Below are 20,491 nucleotides of genomic sequence, written 5' to 3' on the forward strand. Positions count from 1 at the left end.
ATCCAATCCACTAGTTTATTACAGAGGTGGGCAGCGTCTAGTTTACTAATTATACTTTAAAGACTAATCGGTCTATAATTAGATGGCTCAGATCTATTCCCTTTCTTATATTGTGGTATGATAATTGCTAATCCCCAATTGTCAGGAATAATTGCTGACTGATCGATGCTGGTAAACAAGGCGACTAGCAGTTGGGCCCACTATTCAACACTGGCTTTAAATAGCTCAGAAGGAATATTATCTACCCCTGGGACTTTGCCTTGTTTGAGATTTACAGTAAACTGACACACTTCCTCTATAGCAGGCATGTTCAAAGTCTATTTCGGGGGTCTAATCCGGCCCACCGGCTGATTTAATCCGGCCCTCATGGCAGTATATGTCCTGGGGTAAAATCCTAAAAGAAGCTCAGCAACTCTGGTCGGCCCTCACGCACGTTCACTTCATCAAATCTGGCCTTCTTTGAAAAAAGTTGGGGCACCCCTGCTCTATAGTAACTGAGGGCCATTCTGGGCCAGCACTGCTTGTGATGGTTGGTTGGTTGCTTGGATATAGAGAATGGAAATTTGTTTCCCAGACCCGTCAGATAGCATATTCCACTTCAGATGGGCTGCTTTACCATTCTTTTGCAGCTACTCTCCAAAAGGTGGGTGAATCTCTCCTCAAGGAGGATCTATTAAGCATTGCCATGCTTCCCTTTGAACCTGATTCTTTTTGAAATATATCGGAGATTTGTATGTCCTCTTAAGTTTGAACCACGCTGCCGGAAGTGCAGTTAGATTAGCTGCCCTATAAATCTTTTAATTTTTCCAACAGAGTATGTTTCATGGCAATACATTCCTGATCAGCCCAGGTTTACTGGGCTGTGAAGACCATTGTCCTACCTTTTTTTGGACTCAGACAGATCTGAAGATAAGAGATCATATCTTAAAACAAAGCTATTCATGTTTCAGGAGAAGAGGTATTTAATAGGGTGTCTCGCATGAATAAGCATTTGACAAATGTATAGTGTTAACACACATATTATTGCTATCTACCTTTACTTCCTATTCTTTCAGATTTGATAACCGCAAAAGTAAATGCACACATGCATCTAGAGTCTTCAAACATATATCAGTAATAGAAAAAGAGAGTTCAGAAGTAAAGGATAATGGTGTCCCAAATAAGCTTAAAAATCTTGTATATTAAGCAGGATGAAAGTAACAGACACATAGGTGTTTTGTTTTTCTAAAAAAACAACAACCTGGAATGAAATACCTTGACTGTATTATTTGTACTTCAATATATGGTGCTTCCTATATAAAGGTATTACAAATATGCTATAAAACAACCTGTATATTCTTCTGCATATAAGCAAAGCTAAAGATTTTAAACATATTCTAATAAATTACTTACTAGCCTTGCCACAAGATTATTAAGATTTAAACCATATTTTGCAACCACTGGCCGAAGGACTTCTGTTACTGGTTTGGTAGGTTTAGCTTTTAAGCCAACAGATCTATTGATAGGAATGAGATCCAACCTAAAATATATGAAAACATTCAGTAAGTCTTTGCTATTAAAAGCCATTCAGAACATATAAGAAGTCTGCAATCATGTTAGGGTATCTGAATACATGAGAAGCTGTGAACAATGTATTTTGTTCAGTGTAGCTTCACTTTTACAGATCACATCAGTTTTACAGATCTACTGCACCCTTTGCGTTCTTGAGAAAGACTGCAATTATTGTCTCTGCAGCAATTGCCCCAAAGGTGCTGTTCTGGTACAACATCCAGAGTAGCTTCTGTCGAAGAAGCTGAAAACCAAATGAACTCTGCTGCCTTGCCTGCCCTGCCGCTGGTGGAGAAGCAGCGCTGGCAGTGGCGCCAGTTTCCGGTGAGATCTCTCATCGAAATCTTGTGAGATCTCACAGAGCACACAAGATCTTGTGAGATTTCAGGGGTATCTCGCGAGATCTCATGCCCCTGTTTTGCCTCAGGCAGAGAAACGGGACACAATGTGCTATCAACTTTAAAAGCCACAGGAGAAGGAGGTTTTTTCCTTACCTAAATAAAGTTCTCTTTTCTAAACGAAGAGCTCGAGAATCCAGAATGCTGCTGTCCTGATTCAATACAAGTGGCTACAACCATAGAAGGAACAGAAGAACATGGTAATAGAAATGGTATTTAGGGGGGAATTAATCTATCAAAAACAGGAAACAACCTTAGTATCAGTACAGTGCAAACTACTACTTAGGGCTTTTCTGAGATTTTGTGGAATACATATTGTAATGGTTCTAGGGGTTGCTCGTGCGTAAGTTGCCGTTACTCCTGGCTAGGTTGCCTGGTTGAACCCTTTCTGTCTGGACAGCCTCAAGTTTCGTGGCTGCCTCAGTCACTGGCAGTATCCGTCAGTGGGCGTTTCTTAAACCTCTTCCAGCATATAAGCTGTTTGACGCCCAGTCTCCTGCCCCTTTGCCTGCGCGGAAGTTTTCTGCGCAAAGTGGGTGTGGGCAACGGAGTACTCGTGCCCTCTCTGCTGGTCTCCTGCGAAGAGTCCTGGAGCCACCTCTCCGATTCCCCCATCTGCCCCCCTTCTCCACTGGTGTTACGCTGATTTCCTTCCCCAGCAGATGGGCTACCTCTCTCCCTACTGGGACCCTCTCCACCATCGTCCTGGAGCCTCCTCTCCGCCTCCCGCTCCGATGGCAGTTCCCTGACACATATATATGTATATATTTCAAGGTGATTCCTCATGCCTACCTGCTTTGTTGGGAATAGCTGAGGATTGCAAACTCCACACCTTTCTAACAGCTAATGAACCGAGTGCAGAAACTGCCTCTGCCTCCCTCTCCTTTCACACTCATTATGGGAAATATTGTACAAGAACAGTATGAGCGTATGTATGCAACATATTTTAAAATTATGATCGCATTTTGTGATAATGTACATAACATTATTATTAAAAGCAACGTCATGCAATATCAGAAATAAATGCAGATAAAGGAAGTGACAAAGGATTTTGGAAATTCATAACTACTCCACCTGCCAATCGCCCTGTGACTGCAGAGCTGATGGGAGGCATGAGACCAAGGTCTACTGGGAACCTGGATTCTTCTATTGGCCAATGAAGAATCAGTTGCTCCAATGCTTGCTTTCCTCTTCCCTCCCTATTCCCTTTTCCTTTTCTCTCATCTCCCCATATAAGCACATTCAACCATGTTGATCTGTGATATTGGCACTTTTACAAGTGCCACATAATGTTTGTTCTTCACATGCAAGAAACTGATCCTTCAGTGTGTCAGCACCTATACTCTGGTATCCCCTGTCCTTCATGGCATTGTTTTTACTGTCAGCTAAAACTTTTGTTTAAGCAATCCTACTCAAACATTTTCTGACATGTATTTTAATATTATTTTATTATGTATAGTTTAAAACCTGTTGAATTTATTTATATTTAATTTTTTTCTTTTGTGAACTTGTTTTTAACATCTGACTTTATCAGTACTTTTAAAGTATGTTTCATATGTTATGTAAACAACTTGTAGGTTTTGATAACTAAGTGGTATACAAATCCTGTTAAATAAAACAAAATGTCTGCTAGACTGTGAACATGCAGGCAATGCTTAGAATACCAAATCAAGTACCTTGTCTCCACCAATTAGAAACAGATCTACTGCAGCTATGTTAATGCATTGTTTCTCACAGAATCCAGATAACATCTCTTTGATTGAGAATCCAGCTTTAACAGCCATTGTGTATGATGAGCCATCTGGAAGGTTTATATGGCAGCATTTAGAAGTCTTCTCTTTCTCAGTTGCAGATGCCCTATAGGAGTCAAACTTTCAAGAGACAAGACCGCAGGTTAACATTCAACGTGAAATGAAAATAACAAGCAGAGAAGAAAGGCTACTTGGAAAACAGCATTACAAGCCAAATACCACTGCATGTTTTGTAAAGAAAAATACTTGAGGTTTAACTTTCCTTTGTTAAATTATTGTGGAAGCAGAATTAAATATTGTTATTCTCTTATAAGAAGCCGCCATTTTATACACTACATACTCTCTCCTTGTTAATGAGGGCTAGCAGGGATGAAAGAGTCAAGTCTTACAGTGAACTATATCTGCAACACATTTTTTATCTATAAGTATTTTTGCATGTATAGTATTGTTGCATGTTTATGTGCTCTTAAGAAGGATCTAAGAAGGATGCTGACAAGCTGGAATACGTGCGGAGGTGGGCAACCAAGTTGACCAAGGGTCTGGAAACCAAGCCTTATGAGGAACGGTTGAAGGAGCTGGGTATGTTTAGCCTGGGAAAGAGTAGACTGAGAGGAGATGTGGTAGCCATCTTCAAGTATCTCAAAGCCTGTTACAAGCAAGAGGGAACAAGCTTGTTTTCTCCTGCTCTGGAGGGTAAGACTCGAACCAATGGCTTCAAGTTACAAGAAAGGAGATTCTGACTAAACATCAGGATGAACTTTCTGACAGCAAGAACTGTTAGACAGTGGAATGGACACCCTTGGGAGATTGTAGACTCTCCTTCCTTAGAGGCTTTTAAGGAGATGGTTGGATGGTCATCTGTCATGGATGCTTAATTGAGATTCCTGCATTGCAGAGAGTTAGATTGGATGACCCTTGAAGTCCCTTCCAACTCTACAATTCTATTCTATGTTTCTATAATTAATATTTTAGGAAAACATATGCGCAGTAATGCATATAATAATGTGTATAAAAATGTTAAAATTGTTAGTCAGCCAACTATATATTCGATATCAAACAACCTGAGCATCAAAGAGCACATGAAATGCAAAATATTATTACAAAACACAAATGTTTAGGGTGCTAGGCTAGAAAAGATGTATTATAAATGCAAATTACTACAGTATGCAATATAATTCTCACTAGAGCATACTTCCTTCAGATAAGATACATAGTTTAGTGATAGATTGCCTGCTTTGCATGTAGTAGATTCTGGGTTCAATCCATGGCATCTCCAGTTAAAGCAACAGGGGATGTGAAAGACCTTTAAGTTCCTACTTGACAATGCTTTTAAAGCAATGCAAATGACCATTTCAAAGATAAGCAGTAAGCTCCATTGAATTATGAGTTAAGCATATGCCGTGGATATCAAAGGGACTTCAAAATGTTTAACTTTGGCTAGGCTGTGTTCAGTGTGATTTGCTGTCTTTTTTTAAAAAAACCTTTCACCTTTCATTTTACACACACACACACACACACACACACACTTTCAATTACAGTAACAAATTATTGAATGAAACTGCATTTTGATTATCTATACTATTTAAAATGCAAAACTTGTTCTCTCCTTTAACATTTGCACATTATTTTTGCATAATGAAACACCACATCCTATTTTCTGTCTGGCAGCTGGACTTTTGCCTACCAAGCAGTATTTTTCTGACTCATCTCTGGGTGTTTTAACTTAGGGAGTACAGTTATTCAAGTTTTTACCCCCATGCTCTCCCTGACACATTTCTGGTCCTAACATGCAAGCCTTACCATTTCAAGACTTGCAGATGATGACAATGAGTCTTGAGATTCATGTCTGTAGGACAATCCATTGGCATGAGAGGAATCTGTACAGCAATCTTAAAATCACGGAGAGCGCAATTAATTTAAACATATAGTAACAATCTTATTAGACAACTTTCAATCACCAGAGCAGAATTTTCAAATAAAATGCTGAGTATATGTCACGTGTGGAATTATGGAAACAGCTTCCTAATCATGCTTTAAGATCAAAAAAACATAATGCTCTGCCCACTGCAGTCAACTAAACATGCTTGAGACTATAAACAGTGTCTATAATTCTATGTTTGCAAATTAAGCTGCTGTGACCATCAAAAGTATGGAACTCTGAGCAAGAAGTTTCAAATATGGCTATGACTTACGTTGTAGACATGTTCAGAATTCAGACGAATAATGTTTCCTTCAATGAAGGTGCCATGGTCTGATCACTACGCTCTGAAAGCCAGGATTGACGTTCCACCCCCACCCTGCTTAGGTGGAGAGCCGATTTGGGCTCGCCCGCAGAGGCTGATGGACCCTGATAGATTCCGTCAGGCCTTGCGGGACCTTGCTCCTCCTGGTGACTCATTGACTGAGTTTGTTGAGGGCTGGAATATCCAGCTCCTAGCAGCCATCGATGAGATCGCACCTAAGCGCCCTCTGCGACCCCGCAGAAACCGGGCTCTCTGGTTTACCGAGGAGCTTCGGAAAATGAAGCGGGACCTCAGACGGCTAGAGCGAGTATGGCGGGGTGCCCGTGACGGAGCCTCAAGAACATCTTATAGGGTTTTTATGAAAACCTACGAGATGGCAGTGAAGGCCGCTAAGAAGTCCTACTTCTCGGCCTCCATTGCATCCGCTAGCTCTCGCCCGGCACAATTATTTAGTATAATTAGGTCTTTAACGTCCCTTGAAGGACAGCCAAATTTAAATAACAATTTGACACACAGCTGTGAGGCATTTGCGAGCTTTTTTGCGGAGAAGGTCCTGTTGCTCCGCCATGACCTCCCTGCCAATTTGGATACAATAAGGGAACTGGAGGCCCCTCGACTGTCCTCGGGTCCAGTATTGGACCACTTTGACCAGATATCCCCAGCCGATGTGGACAGACTCCTCCGAGCTGGAAAGCTCACCACCTGTCCTCTTGACCCGTGCCCGTCTTGGCTGATTAGAGCGTGTCCAGACGAGGTGCGGGCCCCCCTGGGTGATATCATCAATTTGTCCCTTGGCACCGAGATGTTCCCAGGGGAACTGAAGGAGGCAGTGGTGCGCCCGCTCTTAAAGAAGACATCATTAGATCCTTTAGATCTATCCAATTACCGCCCGGTTTCGAATCTTCCATTCCTGGGTAAGTTGATTGAGAGAGGGGTTGCTGAACAGCTTGGTAGGTTTCTGGATGAAACATCGGCTCTCGATCCATTCCAGTCCGGCTTCCGCGCTGGTCATGGGACCGAGACGGCTCTGGTCGCCCTAACAGATGATCTCTGCAGGCAGCTGGATCGAGGCGGGTCGGGGCTGCTGATTCTTCTAGACCTGTCAGCAGCCTTCGACATGGTCGATCACGAACTCCTGGACCACTGCCTTGCCGACGTAGGGATCCAGGGCACCGTACTTCAATGGCTGCGCTCGTTTTTCTCTGGTCGGGGACAGAGGGTGGCGCTTGGGGGGGAATTGTCATCGCGCCACTCCCTGGTGTGTGGAGTGCCTCAGGGTGCAATTCTCTCTCCGATGCTTTTTAACATCTTTATGTGCCCCCTCGCCCAGCTTGTCCAGAGTTTTGGGCTGGGTTGCCATCAGTATGCCGATGACACCCAACTCTATCTGTTGATGGATGGCCATCCTGACTTGGCCCCAGACACACTGACCAGATGTCTGGAAGCTGTGGCTGGATGGTTACGTGGGAGCCGGTTGAAGTTAAATCCTTCGAAGACAGAGGTCCTCTGGCTGGGACGGGGTGATATGGGATTGAGGGGGCAACTCCCATCTCTTGCAGGGGTGCAACTAGTGCCAGCATCGTCCGTTAAGAGTTTGGTTGTAATCTTCGATACCTCCCTCTCTATGGAGGCGCAGATTACAGCTATAACAAAGGCGGCATTTTTTCATCTTCGCCAAGCTAAGCAGTTGGCTCCTTATCTCTCTCACCCTGACCTAGCCACTGTGATCCACGCGACGGTCACCTCCAGACTGGATTATTGTAACTCGCTCCACGTGGGGCTGCCCTTGAGACTGACCCAGAAACTCCAGCAGGTGCAGAATGCCGCAGCGAGACTCCTTATGGGGTCGTCGCTGCGAGATCACATTCATCCGGTACTATACCAGCTGCACTGGCTCCCGGTGGAGTACAGGATCAGGTTTAAGGTGCTGGTTTTAACCTTTAAAGCCCTATACGGCCTAGGACCCTCGTACCTACGGGACCGCCTCTCCTGGTATGCCCCACAGAGAAACCTAAGGTCTGCAAATAAAAACATCCTGAAGGTCCCAGGTCTCAGAGAGGTTAGGCTGGCCTCAACTAGAGCCAGGGCTTTCTCGGCTGTGGCTCCAATCTGGTGGAACGCTCTGTCACAAGAGACTAGGGCCCTGCGGGACCTGACATCTTTCCGCAGGGCCTGCAAGACAGAGCTGTTCCACCAGGCCTTTGGTCAGGGCGCAGCCTGACCCCCTCCTTTGGCAATCTGCACAGAATCTTGCTTAATGGTTGCCATCAATTTGATTTTAATTAATTTTTATAATGAAAGGTTTTTAGAATGTTGGATTATTTTGATTGTTGTTAGCCGCCCTGAGCCCAGCTTTGGCTGGGGAGGGCGGGGTACAAATAAAATTTATTATTATTATTATTATTATTATTATTATTATTATTACCGTTAGTAATCATAATGATAATATCACTAATAATATCATTATTTTAATATTAAAACTTACCTTTGGGATAATCACCATTCTCCTTTTTCTTCTGAGATCTCCCCAAACTCTTGCTTCTAGACCACGAAAAAAATGTTCCTTTTTTTTTCCTTTCAAGGTCTTCCTCTCCCGATTCTTCATTTAAAGATCGCCCAGACTTGGATTTTCCACTTAACTATCATAATGTAATTTTTAAAAAAGAAAAACAGATGGAAATGTTGTGCTAATTTAATCAGAGCAGCACTTATACTTTCCGATATAGCTAATTATTATAGCCCAATTCACAACTAACCTTTCATACAAGTGACTACCTCAACAAGTCTTGGTCTCTCTCTTCTTTCCCTTCGCATGTGACAAGACAGCACTCTCCACTTCCTGCTTCCCCTTCCCAAAAAACTCCTTCCAAGCAACTCCTCCTTTTCTGTCTGCTCATCCCCATTCTCCCTGCTATTCCAAGACTAGTTTTAAAAGGTGACAGTTTTCCTGTAGTAATCTCCGTTGGCACAGGCACAAGGATTTCCCCTGCTGGGCCATCTTAATGGCTTCTATCCCAGGTGAGACCCTGGCCTGGAAAGGGAACTTAGCCTGTAATTTTTCCACTGACCTAACTTCTTCCCTTCAATACTCCAAAAATCAGCTAAATCCTACCCCTTTATTATTTTCTAACATTCACAAACTCTAGCAGTTACGGGTGCCCTTGCACCCCAAACTCTGTTACCCCAAATCTGTAAATTCTGTAAATTCTTGTACCAACGCAGATATCATGTGGAACTGCAACTCATCTAAATGTGGAACAGAATGCTTCCGATCTTTTGCTATGGTGCTAGAAAAAATAGAAGGAAGGTGGCAAAATAAAAGCTTGAGGCTCACTTCAGCACATTCATTACATCTGTCCCAGACCCTCATGTCAACATAGGGCACTATAAGCAAAAGTGGTTATATTTTCCTATACATCCAGAAAACCAACAAACAAAAAACGCTTGATTGTAAATGATTGGTCATGTAAGAGACAGAAACCTTTTTTGGTGTTGATCGCTCAGAACCAAAGCTGTGTTTAGAAGTAGGGCTGCTGGGAGGGTACTGTGGATCAGGAACAGGGCGACCTTCTACTTCTGCCAAAATACAGTCTTGGTAAAGTGGAGATTTCAGAAAACGTGTATAACTGTCAAACTTCATCAAGTTGAAAATCTGAGAAGCAAACACATCAACATCTCAAAAACAACAACACTGAATAAAGCTTTTGCAAGCATCATTTTTTAAAAAATGCTAAACATTAGCATAATGATAGTAATTTGTCCTAAGAGTGCTTGCAGTTTAGGAAGAAAATGGAAGCTACATCTAATTTCTGTGAACTGTTGTAAATAAAATAAGTTCCTGCACAACTGCAAATAAAAGACTATTGTCATAAATGTTACCATGTAAATGACTTTTACACTCCAGTGTTTTCAATAAGAGAGATTGTGCTTACTACTTAAAAGTGCTTAATTTTAAAAAGTGCTTCATTTTGGCTGAATCTGATCCATGGCACCAACCTGTCCAATATATCTGTATCTATATCTGTATCTCTTGGGGAAATGCTGGCTGGAGACACTGCAGAACAACTGGGATTTCTTATTCTGGGTAACTGAAAAACTAAAGACTTGAAAGTCTTTACCAATTTATGTTTAATGCTGTACATTACATTAAATCTAATATGATGAAAAGTATTTCAAAAATGTAAAAATAATCTGAACTGAGATTGATACTATTTGGATTAATTTATCACTCTCTGCACCTTCTGGATATTTTGCTCATTTCTGCTTTGTGATATTGCACCTCTGGTGTATTCTTTTCCCTTGGAGGTTTTTAAGCAGAGGCTGGATGGCCATCTGTCATGTGCGCTTTAGCTGAGATTCCTGCATTGCAGGGGGTTGGTCTAGATGAACCCTCAGAGTTCCTTCCAACTCTACTGTTCTATGATTCTGTGAAATTATGATTGGGATTGAGTGTGAGTGGCAGAGAAGCATCGAGCCTAGAACTGGAGAAAAAAACCCATACCGTGTACGTCTAAATGCATGCGCAGTGAGTCTGCTCTGGTTCTGCATTCACCCCGTTTTGGTCGGATGCACAGCCTTCTCTTAATCGCTCATCCAGTTCACAACAGTGTTGCTGGTTATCACAAAAGGCAACCAATCACAAACACCCTCCCCCTTCAGAACAGTTTTTCAAGTTAAAAAAAATCTGGTTTTATTTAAGGTAACAAATAAATGTTTAGCTGGATAACTTGCAAGGCTATTGGGGTGCAGAGGAGTGAAGAGGGATAAAGACGAAAGCAGGCTAGGAAGACAAGCATGTGCATCATCTGAGGCGTGCAAGCTGTGGGAAGCAATCTTTACCCAGTAGCAGGGGGTGGAAAGCACATTTTCACCCACCCACAGCTCTGCCCAACATTTTCCGTGTTACATCACATCACGAGCAAAGTCTCTCTTATAAGCTCTCCAAAACATACTTTCTAACATTTCAAAAATCACCTGAAGCTGTTGATCCTTGAACATATCTGGATGCGGTGCATTGAGGACATCGTCTGCCAACTGTGCTTGGCTATCAATATTAACCGGGGTTGTAGCTTTGCTACATAAAAACTTATTAAAGATCTCCCGAGCTCTGAAAGAAAGCTACAAAGCACAAGTCCTGTTATTGACCTGGAAGCAAAACAACTTGCAAAGTAATTAAGGAATCAGGGTCAAACTAGATGTGGGGTTAAATGTGTGAATGCATTTAACATGTCTAACATTTTTTCTTTTAAATAAGAGCAGCTTGGGGGCATCAGGATCAGGACTGCAGCACACAAGGAGAAAATACTTAATCCCTCCCCACTAGCACCCACCTGAAACAGCAATTTCTCCCTGGGTGGGGGGATTTTCATTGATAACTATGATGTGGGGGAAAGCTTAAAATCCCTACATGCAGGCCCAAGCCCCAGTCCTCATTGCCCAGTAAAAAGGTAAAGGTCCCCCTGGCCATTAGGTCCAGTTGCAGATGACTTTGGGGTTGCACGCTCATCTTAGCTCTATAGGCCGAGGGACCAGGCGTTCGTCCGCAGACAGCTTCCAGGTCATGAGGCCAGCACGACCAAGCCGCATCTTGCGAAACCAGAGCAGTGCACAGAAACGCCGTTTACCTTCCCGCAGGAGTGGTACCTATTTATCTATTTGCACTTGAAGTGCTTTTGAACTGCTAGGTTGGCAGGAGCAGGGACTGAACAACGGGAGCTCACCCCATCGCGGGGATTCGAACTGCCGACCTTCTGATCAGCAAGTCCTAGGCTCTGTGGTTTAGACCACAGAGCTACCCCATTGCCCAGTACCTCATATTTAAAATAAAAACTAGACACTTCCAAGAATTCACAAATTTAATATCACATTGAGTCTGGCCCTTGCTACAGGATCTACAAACTACTCTCATCAGACTTTTTAACAATCCAACAGGGCTCCCAGAATACCCTGCCAGGGCTCTCCCCCTGGGTGTTAGGGCAGCCTTGTGTGAGTGCAGAGTGGCAATGAGAAACCCTAGCACAGACGGTGGTCTGGTCTGCAGCAGTTACTTTGCATCTGCTACTATTACTTATTAAATGCATAATTCAAGGGGACTTGCAAAACAAATTCTACAATCAAAGCAAATTAAAAGCCAATATAAAAATACAGCTTAAAAAGTACAACATCTGTTTTGTAGCTGCTCTTTTGTGCTTTTTACTTCCCTTAGATCTCCCCCAAAATCTTAAAAAGTAAATTATCTATTAATTTTATTCTAATGTGCTAATGTCTATTATTACAGTTACCAAATATCAGAAAAATATCAACTTGGAATTATTCAATTAAATGTATAAAGTGAGTTTCTTGCCTCACCTTTCCCCAGATCTGAACTGAAAATAATTTACCTGTCCAGAGAAAGTTTCAAACAGAGAGTCCCATTTTTTCCTCAGACCAAGGCTGATAGACCTCACATCCAAATGGTTAAAACCTTAGAACCAGAGCCTAAGAGACTCTCCAGATGAAGAGCAGCTAAGCTCTCAGAGAACAGAAACCTCTCAAAGATACAACACAGCTCCAAAGAGATAATAAAGTATTAACTCATACATTGATTCCCTTTACAAATAATAAAGATATGTAAGAATAAAAGTGTTCTCCACCTGTGAGTTCCATGGTTATTGAGAATAAAGGGTCTATAATGTTTTAGATCAACCAAACATTTGCATATACTGGTGACATTGAGTGACCGTGTCCCTCAATATTTATTTAAGAAATAAATTCATGCCATATAGCCAAAAAAAAGGAAAGGTCATTCAAGCTCTACCCTTTAGATACTTCCAGTTTATGAGATATCATTTCAAGGGGGCAAGTTGCCAAACCCTAGAGTAAAAGCAATCCCAATTCTTGAGACTGAAGGTCTTCTAGGTTCTGGCAACAGAGCCCTGGGCTGCTGTTGATGACAGATAAGCTCTTTGCTTTTCAAAACCCATTCTGTTTCCCTATACAGTTTCAAAAGTGCCAGGTGGAAAGATGGAGTAATAGTTTGTTTAGTTATCAAATAGATCTTTGTACTTTCGTCCTTCCAGGCTGTGACGCTATATGGTTTACATTTTTTATTCTTTCTTTTCCAACTTTTTGTTATGTCTGCACTTTTCTTTAAACAAATCAATAAAATATTAAATATACATATAATAAAAGAACTCTCTTTCATCTGAAGAAAGCCTATTGGTTCTGGTTGAAAAAACATTATGTGCTACAGGTTTGTCATAAGGCCTGTTTTCCAAAACAAAGTGACCAAGAAAATAGGCTTTTTCGGTACACATAGGCCCCACTTTCTCAACATGGTATGTTCCCAGGAAATCGTTCGTTCCCATAAAATTGTTCGTTAGGCAAGAATTCACATAGCAAGTCAATGATTTTCATTATTTTCTATGGAAACATTTCTAATCCATGCTTTTTCTCCCCGTGCTTTCTGCCCGAAGCTGCTTCAGCCAATCAGCAAAAGCCAAATGAAGGAAAAACTGGTTTGTTCAATTTCCACTCCTCCTTCCCTCCATCCCTTCCCTGGTTTCTGCCCAAAATGACTGCTGCCGACCAGCAAGCCACAAACAAGTAAACAGGTTGGCAAACTCCATCTGTTCGGATCTCTGAATCAGCCGTTTGTAGAGAGGTTTGGGCATTAATTCTTTGTGTTTGGATAACTGAAATTTTGGACAACTAGCTTTCCAACAGAGGGACCTGTGTGTGTGTTGTGTATCAGGTCTGTGTCAGAAGGGAAGGCAACTCTTTGCAGCATTTGTTGTACCCCTTTTCACAACAGCCAATGTGTTGAGGGGGCAGTAGAACTGCACCTGCTGGCCCTACCCCCAGTCCCAACACCTGTGTACCTCCCCACCCCTCCCTGACATCTCAGCATTGCCCATAATGTTTGCAAGTAAGTCCCACTCAGTGTGTAAGTGTCAGCAATGGGGTTGGCAGGCAGACTTCTGCTGCCCGCTCCATATTTCGACTTCAATTGGACTGCAATATGCATATTTCACATATTTGATTACAGCTTAATGTTCTGTTCCAAAAAATAGTGAACGAATGAATGAGGGAGCAGGACAGCCTTCCTCACCAGGGTCTAGGAGGCCCTTGTGATCTCTTGGGAGAGAGCCTCCAGAGTCCTTGCACAACCCTCCCAGAGTCCCAGAGCTCTTCCCACGTTGCCTTCCAGGCTCTGGGAAGCTCCTGTATGATTTTGTGGGGCTGTCTGATATCTCACAACATCTCAGGTGGCAGGCACAGTTCTGGGGGTCGTGCAATCCCTGAGGGAAGTAACACCTGCATAAAAGTAACCCCCGGGGAAAGTACTACCTGCTTGGTCACTTCGTTCTGAAAGAGGAGCACTGTGGCAATACCAGTGGCGTAGCGTGGGGGGTGCAGGGGGGGCCGGCCGCACCGGGCGCAACACCTGGGGGTTAGGGTTAGGGGGCGCAAATCCACGGGTTAGGGGGCACAAATCCACGGGTTAGGGGGCGCAAATCCACGGGTTAGGGGGCGCAAATTACTTGCCTTGCCCCGGGTGCTGACAACCCACGCTTTGCCACTGGGCAATACTAAATGGCACGTGCTTTTGCTTAAAACTTGTCCTGCCTTTCACTCTTCTGTTGCAAAGCCAGAGCCAGTGGTACTTATGTGGCCACTGGGCCAGGCATTTCCCAGCTCCCAAATATGCCTAGTGTATGCTGGCACAAGCATGAGAGAAGGGTAGGGTAGTGCCCACATTGCAGAGTGGATGGATCTCACCCGAAGGAGGGGGGAATTGTTGCATGGAATCTCAAACATTTACAGTTGTATTCTCCTGATATGCCATTCATCTCGGTTCAGGAAATGGACCCCTGAACTGAGAATCATTAGGGCTTACCCCAACCAAGCTAAAACCATGAAGACCTTCTCCCAAAAATTATACAGCACTAAGTTACTAGTAGTTCATATATAACATAAGCAGCACATGGCCACATGGTCCTACCTCTTTTTTGTCATGAGCGGATATGTGGTTAAAATATTCACAGGCCTGCCAGAATAAAATATTTTCTTCACTAAATTCCTTCCGTAAAAATTCCTAGAAAAAGAAAAGTGAATAGCTGTCACTCAAAGACGGCCTGATTCAAAAGTAATTACAATATTCCAGAGACTATTAGGTCTCAATTTCTTTACCTTTAAGTAACTTTTCCATAGAGGGGAGTCTGGGAGATAAGGACCAGACATGGTCCAATGATAGTTTTTCAATGAAACAATAATTTCCTGTACTTAAATGGCTTCACACTTCCATTACCTGATAGTCCACTTCACTCACTGAACAAAGAGTGGGGCTGACCTGTTGACTGTGCCTCCAACACTGAGCAGCCAGGCTAGCCCTGCCTACAACTTGTGCGCATTGAGCATAGCTGCCTATGCATAGGTGTTCCTTTTCAGGAGGCTTGTGATCAATGCATGGAAGTTGGAGGCTGGGGAGAGTCCGGCCATGTGAAGTTGAGGGCATGGCCAGCAGTGTAGCCCGACTCAAGTTCTATTCATGGAGCCCCTTCATGTGATACACACATGGGTTCTGTAGACTTCACATTGCTGGAATTAGGATTCAATCTAAGATTTGCCCAGCAATCTCTTTAATTAGCCCCGCTGATTACAAGAAACTGCTCACAATACTCATTTTAAAGAATGCTGCACCCCTTTTCAAGCAATAATCACTTTTCCTGAGGATTAAAAAATAAAAATAAATGACACCCCCTCATGGTCGCATGTAAGTGACAGTAGAAGCTAATATGCAAGTCTTTAGAAAAAGCAATCTTTTTAATGTTCATGGAGGAAGCTTGAAATTTCTAGCACAAATATAATTTAACTGGTATTTGCACATCACTATTTTTATCCTGGTAGAAAGAATTTTTGACAGGCTTCGTTTAGACTTTTGGAAACATAAAACGGGCCCAATGCAACAAAAATGAGCATATTTAATGCAGGAGATTTTACATCGGAGTTAATTCTCTTTTTGAAATAAGCTAAAATTTATGCACAATTTGTGTTGGATATTTTTTGTTTACGTTAATATAAATACCAAAAAAGTTAGCATTTTGTCCCTTACTTACAGAGAAATATCTTACACCAACTGGGTCCTGCAGAAGCCGCTCAAATGAAACCGCCCAACTTGCAACTCTTCTTTCCCGATGTCGCCGGCAGCTCTGGACGCTGGGGAGGCTGGCATTGCTGCTGAGGCTGTTATCACTGACACAATCTTTCAAATCTGTGTTATTTAGCTCTGTTGTGGGAAGAAATAACCAATTAATTTATCAGCAAATTACAAAAATTCAAACTTTTCAGAAAATAAATTTCAGCTACAATTTCTGTATCAAACTATTGTTCTGACATCACTGTTGAGCAGGAGAGCAGAATCTTGCAGAATCTGAACTCGGACCTCGCAAGCTCCTCTCTCACTTGTAACCTGTACAAAACAGACTATCCCTCCCCTCCAGTGAAGGAATGCAGACTTTCTCCAATTTGATTAGATGCATATGATCATCATAGGTTCAAGCACATCTTTGTGTCTACCATGTGGCTACCCTATCACTAAGCTGATGAAACCCAGCCCTATCTCTCCGTTCTGCTGGTACCAGGAGAAGCAATGAAAGTGCTAAACCAGCGTCTGGAGGTCCAAGGGGTCTTCCTGGCTAGGAAAACCTATGCCTGGCTTGGGCTAGTGCAGCAGCTACATCCACTGCTGGACTGATAGATAATTTATTATTGCATTTTTCTCTTGTTTTTGTGTGTGTCAAAGTTATAGAATTGTTTTCTTGTACTGTTTTATATTTTACTGTGGCCTACTGGTGAAGGGCAGTATACACAACTTGCAAGACACAGAGAAGGAGGGCTGGATGAAGTTATGGAAGACACACAAAAGTCAACCACCCACCTGTCACATCATGTGGACTAAGCCATACTTGCGCTCAGAGGCGGACGGGGGAATGGGGTGGTGCAAGGGGACCTTGTCCTCTACTGGGGTGAGGAACCCTTTTCAGCTCAAGGGCTGCGTTCTGCTTGGGGCAGCCTTCCAAGAGCAACATGCCAGCCGTGGGTGAGCCCAGATGCGAAAGTGGGTGGAGCAGTGGGTGTATTTTTATGCAGTGGGCTAGTTTCCACACCCACAGCTCTATCTCCACATCCTCTAGACAAGCAAAAGGCATTAATATAGGGTCTCTATTAATGACTTTAACAGTTGGAGTCGTACAGTTTTACTGTGCATTCCCACTCCAGCAGATGAAATTAAAGATCCTTCTGGTAAGTTATTAGCAATTTTATGCACACTGATAAACAAACCCTCTCTTTCTTGTTGTCCTCCTTGTTATAACATCTCCACAACTGTTACAAATAAAAATGCAAAGTGGGGAAATTGTAACTGAATGGAAAGGCAAATTCAAATAATTTTCCTATTTACCAATTTCGTGCTTTCATAAAAATACTACCAAAAATGGAACCTTTTAAAATAAAACGCTAACAATATTACTGATTGTAAGAGGGTTTTTTTTTAAGTTTTAGTTTAATAATCATGCCAAAAATATTTAAGCAAAGAACCACCCTTTCAAAAGAAATATTTCCCATGCAATCATTTTTACAGTGAAACAGCACAATCCTATTCAGAATGCCTATATCTCTAAACGATCATCAGCATCACTGAAGGTATTACCTGGATAGAGCTGGTAAGAGCCACTGTAGTGCCATTTAACCAAATCCTTGAAACCATTCACCGAAAACCATCCTTCTGTATCCATTCCTAACACAGATCCATTCCCCTGGAGCAGGCTTGATAGACGCTCTCTGAACAGTGTGGAACATTGTTCTTCTGCAACACCTCCCACTATATTACAACATCTTCTTCAAACAACTCTTCAACAAATTACCCATTTTTTACTCGAACGTCTATTTCCCCTTATAGCCACAAGAGATATCCTCAATATACTTGGCACAAAGCATTATAAAAAGCTGGATAAATAATTTAAAGAAAGGGCCTTCAACTGCTGTCGCTGAAGGAACATGAATTATTCACATTGTACTGGCATGGCAAGCAACGGCAGCTGATTTGGACAGCAAAGAAATGAAACACAGCATACACCTCCATGCTCCTCAAAAGACTTTCCCTGCGAGCCATTAGAAGGGCAGCAGGGAGAGAAATGGTTGGGTTGTTCTGGGTGTTCTGTCGCCTGCACTTTGACCACTGTCCTACTCATTCTTAAAGGTCCATTTCATGGTTTCCAGGAGGAAGATTACGTCACAGGACACTCAGGCTGCTCCAACCTGGTCTCCCTGCTATTCCTTGCCCCTTTGTTCTTTTAAACTCAGTTCAGTCAGGGATCCTGGTGCAGAGATATTGCCTCCTTGACTTCCCAGGGCAGGGCAGGGACTCAGCAGCACGTTTCCGTTTTGCCTCAGCCAGGCCTGGGACAGGTAACATTGAACACTCCTTTCCTTCTCTGCCCTTTGCCGTTTCTCCCCCTTCCCTTTTCTAAGTTTAGCGATGGTTCTGCTAGCAGGATGTCTTTATCTAATAACCCAAAATACAAAATCACAGCCTCAGTAAAACCAGTTACAAAGAGTGGTGAACTAAGATTAACTGGCAACCAGAACAGGTTTGAAAGAGAAACAACAATTTTTGCCCCCTTCTCAGTGATACAGATAAAAGTCTCTCCAAGAAAAGCACTCAGCAGGGCCTCTAAAAACCGGCCTGGAAAGAGCTGCATGAGAGGACTCCTGATAGTAACTACAGAAAAAGAAGATGTGAGTGATCATTGCCAACATTTATCTCTAAAAGGATCTCTAGCATATTTCCTATCTACGAGCTACGAAGGCAAAACATTAAGAAAGGCCAATGAAACAGCTCTTCTATATTTAGATACTGATAAAATTGTAAATAAGCTTCACAATCACTAAAGGCATACCAAGGAAGGCGGAGTACACCTCACAGGCTTCAGCATGTATAAATTTTGCAACTTGAGTATACCTGTCTCTCTCTTCCTGTTTTCTTCTCCTTTTGCACTGAGTCAGTTAGATAGTCTGGCTATGTGGACAGGGACTGTATTGTTTATTAACTTTATGGTGCTTTATAAATTTTTAGTATTAGCAGCAGCAGTAGTCATACTGGAGGAGCACTACTCTGTCAGTCTCCAGGCACTGATGGTGCCTTTAATGCAAATCCTATTTGGGCATTTTAGGTATGATTAACAAGAAGACAGGGCATCATCTGGATGAGTAATCAGGAAGAACAGATGCCTTGATATGAGATTGGCCCATTGTACAACTAGATTTTCCAGGATCACGCCCTCCTGAAGGGAGCTTCTGGCAAACCTGGACCGGGCTGGAGGATGAAGACATTCTTAGTGAACCACAACAAACACAGATCAGCATTATACGCAATAAACTCCACTGAGACATTAATATTAGGTCTCTTTTCCAAACAAATACGACTAGCCATTAGGTTGATTTTATTCCTTTATCTTTATCTTTTTGTTAGCCGGTTTGAAGGTAGTTTGTTGTTGTTGTTGTTGTTGTTGTTGTTGTTTTACAACATGGGTAGACAACCTAAGGCCCGAGAGACGGATCTGGCCCAATTGCCTTCTAAATCCAGCCCGCGGACGGTCCGGGAATCAGCGTGTTTTTACATGAGTAGAATGTGTCCTTTTATTTAAAATGCATTTCTGGGTTATTTGTGGGGCATAGGAATTCATTCATATTTATTTTTTTTTCAAAATATAGTCTGGCCCCCCACAAGGTCTGAGGGACAGTGGCTCTGCCCCCTGCTGAAAAAGTTTGCTGACTCCTGTTTTACAATCAAGTGGTATACAAATTTTATAAAATAAGGCTGCTAAAATTATCATCCAATGCCACAGTGCCAAATTAAGAAACATCAAATATTTCCACATATTAATGCTTACCTCCATCAGACACGGCTGCACACTGCAAAGAGAGAGGGAGAAACATCAGTTACACATAAACTGCTATAGATAATGAGCATTGTTCAGTTATCAAAAGTATATGAACCAGACTTTTGTTCCAAATTCACTGATAATTTTGAGCCATCCATTGCAGCCCCTTCAGGGCAATTTCATTCTCCCCACCAATGTCAACAAACGTGTTCCCGCTGGCTATAAAGGGAATAAGATCAACTTTGGGTTGTGGATTAGTAACATTATTTGTATGTAAGGGTTTGAATCTGTTCCCAAGGGTGATCAGTAGTCTTTGATTTCTCTATAACCCAAAGGTTTCTTTTGTTCCTGTTTTGGTTTTAATGCAGACATTCAGGCCCTGCTCAAACTGAAGTGTTTATGAATTTAACATCTTAAATTGCTGTTTCTCCTACGCTCCATGTGGAACACAGGGTATATAAAATCTCACAAGGTCCAAAATGTTTAGAAACCAAAGAGATTTTGTCCATATACAATTTAGGCTCAAAATATAAATTTGTTTCTTTCTGGCTTCTGTGTGGATTGCACTGAATATTTTTATTTATTTATTATGCCAAATAAATAACCAGCATCAGGAGCCTAACACAATT

The 20,491-nt window shown here is 42.3% G+C and overlaps 1 protein-coding gene across 7 annotated transcripts in view; it reads right to left on the bottom strand.

Annotated features, from left to right (window-relative positions):
• RGS12 (regulator of G protein signaling 12) overlaps positions 1–20,491 on the bottom strand; it is a 93,142-nt gene that overhangs the window by 27,754 nt on the left and 44,897 nt on the right. For all 7 annotated transcript variants that reach the window (XM_083398939.1, XM_083398940.1, XM_083398938.1 and 4 more), the window contains 10 exons: positions 19,872–19,893; positions 16,038–16,207; positions 14,924–15,016; positions 10,915–11,058; positions 9,422–9,592; positions 8,426–8,579; positions 5,498–5,586; positions 3,623–3,817; positions 2,043–2,116; positions 1,393–1,519 (listed from right to left, as the gene is read on the bottom strand). In XM_083398939.1, coding sequence (XP_083255065.1) covers positions 1,393–1,519; positions 2,043–2,116; positions 3,623–3,817; positions 5,498–5,586; positions 8,426–8,579; positions 9,422–9,592; positions 10,915–11,058; positions 14,924–15,016; positions 16,038–16,207; positions 19,872–19,893 — 1,239 coding nt within the window. The remainder of the gene's footprint in view (positions 1–1,392; positions 1,520–2,042; positions 2,117–3,622; positions 3,818–5,497; positions 5,587–8,425; positions 8,580–9,421; positions 9,593–10,914; positions 11,059–14,923; positions 15,017–16,037; positions 16,208–19,871; positions 19,894–20,491) is intronic.

Source organism: Podarcis tiliguerta, assembly GCF_965153285.1.
Source record: "Podarcis tiliguerta genome assembly, chromosome: 9".
In the NCBI taxonomy this organism is placed as follows: Eukaryota; Metazoa; Chordata; class Lepidosauria; order Squamata; family Lacertidae; genus Podarcis; species Podarcis tiliguerta.